Genomic DNA, 5,856 nt, shown 5'->3' on the forward strand with positions numbered 1-5,856 from the left:
TCCAATACCTATAAAAAATATCTAACAATCTCTCCCCCTCAACGTCCTGCCTCTGCTTCTCCCTTTTCATTTATTTTTCCTTTACTCTATCCTCCCACGCACGCTTTTCTCAATCAATCTTTCCCCCCGCTCACTCACTCTCTCCATTCCCCCTGCTCAAACTATTGCCGTAGTCTTTTTTTTGTCTTTTTTTTATGTCCCAGGTAAACTGACTGAGAATGCTTCCTCATTAAAAACCTCACCTGGAAGCCAGTTTCAGGGGAGAGGAGGGGATCAAAGAGCCAATTGGGAAAATGTTATAATTAGCTAGGTAGCCATGGTAGGACATCCACTGTTGCGACAAGTGCAGTAGAAACTTTTAATGATCTCTTAGAGTTAGGTTTGACACCTCAACCAATGGACGGGCTGTGTTTCACTCGTCTTTCTCTCAATCTCTTTGCTCTGCCACCTCCCCCACCCCTTTGTCTCTGTCCCCCTCTTAGGTTCAGCCATGGAGCACATGTGGCTGTACTCGGTGAGTCAGTGTGTGGTATCTGTGTCGGTGATCGTGGTGAGTGTGAGGATGTCTATGGGTGGTGGTGGGATCGCGGAGCATGGAGGAGGCCAGGGAGGAGGTGGTCATACCCGGAGCGGGAGTGTTTCTGCCTGCCTGAAGTTGTGTCTGGGCTGGGTGGGGGCAATAGGGGGTGCGGTGGGGGTCCCTGTCTCTGTGCTGCTGAACCTGAGGAGTCCCCAGTGTCTGTACACCTGCATTACCCTGGTGTGCTGTCCTCTGCTGGTCAGGCAGTTCACTGTCTGCCTGCTGCTGCTCATGACCCTCGACTCCCACCTGAAGCATCGCATGGGGAGCAGGTGAGTCAGAGAGGGGGGGGGGGGGGGGGGGGGGGGGGGGGGTAAAAAGTACCAAAACTAAATCAAGTGCACCTGAAAGAATTAGCAAAATGTTCTCAGGACTGCACTCTAGACCAGGAGTATTCAACCGGAGGTCCACAAAAATATTTAATAAATAAATTAAAACAAACCAAAAAGTGGAACGAATATATATTTTTATGAATAATGCTAGCAACAACAGAATAAACAATTGTATTATTACATACATACAGTAGAAAAGAGGAGGACATCTTCTTTCTAACAATGATTACTTTATTTCACAACTCCTTTTATTGAGCAAATTACACTCATTGGAGCTCATTACACTCATTGGCAAGGATTGGCAAAATTTGCTAATTACAAAATACCATAAAGATCAATGTATCAAAGTAAACTACAAAATAAGTTTGAAATGTATTTAATTAAAATACATGTATTTCATATTTTCAAATACAGAAACACATTTGCAAGTAGCCTGCCTGAACAGCAACAACATTCTCAGTAACGCTTACAGAAACATTTAATTTGCTATGACTGTGATATGTTGCTGTTTATCTACCTTAGTTGAATGCACTGACTGCAAGTCACTCTGGATCAGAGGGTCTGCTAAATGACCAAAATGTAAATGTACTGTATATGAGAAAATTAACCATAATTAACGGCAAAGCACACTTGGTATTATTATTGGCCTTGTTTCGAAGTGGAGATTACTACTCAACATGCTTTGCAATTTTTTCTTTTTTCTTTTTACATATACATTTATATTTTGTTCATTTAGCAAACACTCTTATCACATTATAGTGCCATCAGACTTTTGATACCAATGCAGGGTGAAAGTGGGCCACAAAATTGTGAACCGCTATAGAAAATACTAATTACAGCTCTAGAAAGTATATTGTTACAAAATACATTGGAGTGTAGTTCAGCCCAGTATAATACAAATGACAAAATACTCAGAAGTAGTTGAAGACATATTTAAAATATATGTAACAGAAATACTGATGTTAAAAATATTTGTTGGTCTGATGTGATTAATAAGGAGCATCCAGATGCTGCACTTGATTAATTTATGAAATTGCTTCTTCCAATTACTGAGAAACATGCACCTGTTAAGAAACAGACTGTTAGAACTGTTAAGGCTCCATGGATTGATGAGGAATTGAAAAACTATAGGTTGAAAGAGATGGGGCAAAAGGAGTGGCTAATAAATGTGGCTGCACATCTGACTGGCTGACTTACTGCAAATTGAGAAAATATGTGACTAAACTCAACAAAAAGAAGAAGAAACTGTATTATCAAGCCAAGATCAATGATATAAAGAATTATGGAAACTTTAAATGAAATAATGGGCAGAAAGACAAATCCCCCCCCCCCCCTTTCATCGAATCAGATGGCTTATTCATCACAAAACCATTTGATGTTGCCAATTATTTTAATTATTACTACATTCATTGCCACATTGTCAAAGTGGGCAAACTTAGGCAGGAAATACCAAAAAAACTAACAGTGAGCCATCGTATTCATGCATAAAAAAAACAAAAAATGAAAGAAAAGCATTGTAAGTTTGAATTTTGTAAACGTTAGTGTGGGAGAGGTGGAAATATTATTGTTATCGATCAATAATGACAAACCTCCTGGCATTGACAACTTAGATGGAAAGCTACTGAGGATGGTAGCTGACTCTATAGCCACTCCTATCTGTCATATCTTTAATCTGAGCCTAGAGGAAAGTATTTGTCCTCAGGCCAGTAGGGAAGCCAAAGTAACTCCACTACCCAAGAGTGGTAAAGCGGCCTTTACTGGTTCTAACAGCAGACCTATAAGCTTGCTGCCAGCTCTTAGCAAACTGTTGGAAAAAATTCAATGCTATTTCTTTGTAAACAAATTAACAACAGACTTTCAGCATGCTTATAGAGAAGGGCACTCAACATGTATTGCACTGACACAAATGACTGATGAATGGTTGAAAGAAATGGATAATAAGAAGATTGTTGGCGCTGTACTGTTAGATTTCAGTGCAGCCTTTGATATTATTGACCAGAACCTGTTGTTGAAAAAACGTATGTGTAATGGCTTTACAACCTCTGCCATATCGTGGATTCAGAGCTATCTAATATAACTCAAAGGGCTTTCTTTAATGGAAGCTTCTCTAATGTTTAACATGTAAAGTGTGGTGTACCGCAGGGAAGCTCCCTAGGCCCTCTACTCTTTTCTATTTTTACCAATGACCTGCCGCTGGCATTAAACAAAGCATGTGTCCATGTATTCTGATGATTCAACCATTGTAATCAGAGGGCTGATATAAATACTATGCAGTCTCTCTTGGTTAAGAGTTGAGGAGAGACTGACTGCATCACTTCTTATTTTTATAAGAAACATTAATGTGTTGAAAATCCCCAATTGTTTGCATAGTCAACTTACACACAGCTCTGACTCACACACTTACCCCACCAGACATGCCACCAGGGGTCTTTTCACAGTCCCCAAATCTAGAACAAATTCAAAAAAGCGTACACCAGGGTTCTTCAATTCCGGTCCTGGAGGGCCGAAACACTTCTGTTTTTTATTTCTACCTGGTAGTTAATTGCACTCACCTGGTGTCCCAGGTCTGAATTATCCCCTTATTAGAAGGAGAGGATAAAAAACAGAGGTGTTTCGGCCCTCCAGGACCGGAATTGAAGAACCCTGGCGTACACTATTATATAGAGCCATTATTGCGTGGAACTCCGTTCCATCTCATATTGCTCAAGTGAACAACAAACCTGGTTTCAAAAAACAGATAAAGCAACACCTCACGGCACAACTTTCACGATCGTTGAGAGACGGGTCAGACCAAGGTGCAGCGTGGTATGCGAACATGTTTGTTAAACTGGATAAACACTCGACAAAAAGGCAACGTAACGTGACACTCACTATGGCTAAAACACATACAAGCCAAACAAGAGTACGAACAAGATCCCACAACAAAGGTAGGCAACCAGGCTACTTAAGTATGATCCCCAATCAGAGACAACGAGCGACAGCTGCCTCTGATTGGGAATCATACCCGGCCAAACATAGAAGTATAACAACTAGAATCTAAACATAGATATACAACAACATAGAACTAAACATGCACACCCTGACCAAACTAACTAGAGTTCTATACGTCAGGGCGTGACAACAATGCCTCTCCCCTATTTGACCTAGATAGTTTGTGTGTATGTATTGATATGCAGGCTATGTGTGCCTTTTGTAAAACAAACAAAAAAATGGATGTAGTTCTGTCCTTGACCTGTTGTCTATTAAAGTTATGTATTATGTCATTATGTGTCATGTTTTGTGTGGACCCCAGGAAGAGTAGCTGCTTCTTTTGCAACAGCTAATGGGGATCCTGATAAAATACAAAAATAATAATCTCTGCTCTCTGGTGTATCTGAGATAAGCTTTAAAAAAGCACCCGCAGGTACGGATCACAGAAAGTGCCACTGGTTGCTGGTAAGCTTTCTTGATTTGGAAATACATTCTTGCCAACACGTTTTACCTTTTTTTAACCAACCAAACAGCTACTTTTAGAAAACAATTGTTTGGAATTACCATTTTCTAGCTAATATGCTATGTTAGAGCTTATACTTCCAATTATAATGTGGGGAGGTCAAAATAATGAAAAACTGTCTACCAAATCTATTCATTTTAAAATGTTGGTTAATGTTACTTCTCCTTGCCATTATTATTCCCCTGATGATAAGACAAGACGTGAAAAATAAAATGTTGGTTAACACATTATTGGGGTCCCTGGGTCGCCAGTTTGCCTCGGAGGGGGTCCCTGAGCAAGAAAAGGTTGAAGACCCCTGCTCTAGACGATCAGTGCATGCTGGCTTCATTTGACCCATTGGGTTCTATGTTTATCCCTTCTCTCTCGCTCTCTGTTTCAGGTACAGTTCCCTGGTGACACGTCGGCGAGTCCTGTGTGTGGTCCTGCTGTGCTGGGTGGCCTCTGTCCTCTCCTCCTTTGCCCAGTTCATCGGCTGGAATGTCCTGGACACCTGGGGAGGGGCTGAGGGAGGGCTGGATGGGCTGGAGCTGGACGACATCCCCCCAGGCAACTGGACCTCCCCTCCTCCTCCCCCTCCTGCGCCCCCCAAGTACAACCAGGACCGCTCTGTGATTGGGAAGTACCTCCCTTACGGCGGCTTCCTGTCCAAGTTCTACGTGGAGGATCTCCATAACTTCACTTACGCAGAGATCCATGGGAGCCACTGGGGGGTGTGTGCCCCCGACACCGTCCTCAGCCCCCAGTTCCTGGTCTATGTCTATGGGGTGACCGTCTTCCTGCTCCCCCTAATGGGCCTGCTGGCCATTTACCTAGACCTGGTCTGTGTGATGCCCAGACAGGACCCTGAAGGCCCAGGCTCTGGCCCCCCAAAACGCAGCTCTCCCCGTGCCCGCTCTCTGGGCCTCTCCCTTTGCCTCCTGGTCCTCCTGTGCCTGCCCCTTCACATCACCCACTCCCTCCTGCTTTTCTCCCCAGGCACACTGCCCCCGACCTGGGCTTTCCCGCTGGTCTCGCTCCTGTCGCAGCTCTACGGTCTGGTGCCCCCTCTCCTCTTCACCATTCCCATACAACGGGTGGTGGCCGAGCAGGCACCCCTGCCTCTGCCCCACCTGGCCCCCACAGGGAGTAAGGTGGTGGGCAGAGCCCTGTGTTCAGCTGTGCAGGGGGCGTCCTGCTCACTCAAAGGGAGGCTGTGCCCAGTTGTATGTGTGTGACATGGAACGGGAAAACAGGGAAGGTGTCTGTGTAAAAGTGTTGTTACAACACCAGCATTCCCATCTCATATGTTATAATTCACTCTCTTAGGCTCTGTTTACACACATATCCAATATGGTAATACATCAAAAATTGCTGAACATCCAATTTCCCTGGATGTTTGTCCACAAACATAAGTTCCAATTATTGTGTGTAAACAGGGCCATGTATCATTGTGTAATTCACAAGGAGCTTCT

The 5,856-nt window shown here is 43.5% G+C and overlaps 1 protein-coding gene across 1 annotated transcript; it reads left to right on the forward strand.

Moving 5' to 3' along the window:
• Nucleotides 1-490: 490 nt before the first annotated feature.
• On the forward strand, nt 491-5,619 carry LOC311116701 (adenosine receptor A1-like; the record flags this gene model as incomplete). Its single annotated transcript, XM_084191748.1, has 2 exons — nt 491-852; nt 4,785-5,619. 2 exons carry the CDS (start codon nt 491-493, stop codon nt 5,617-5,619), a joined length of 1,197 nt encoding a protein of 398 aa, XP_084047874.1.
• Nucleotides 5,620-5,856: the final 237 nt, after the last annotated feature.

The sequence above is a fragment of the Coregonus lavaretus genome (assembly GCF_964263955.1).
Source record: "Coregonus lavaretus genome assembly, contig: HAP1_SCAFFOLD_2375, whole genome shotgun sequence".
In the NCBI taxonomy this organism is placed as follows: domain Eukaryota; kingdom Metazoa; phylum Chordata; class Actinopteri; order Salmoniformes; family Salmonidae; genus Coregonus; species Coregonus lavaretus.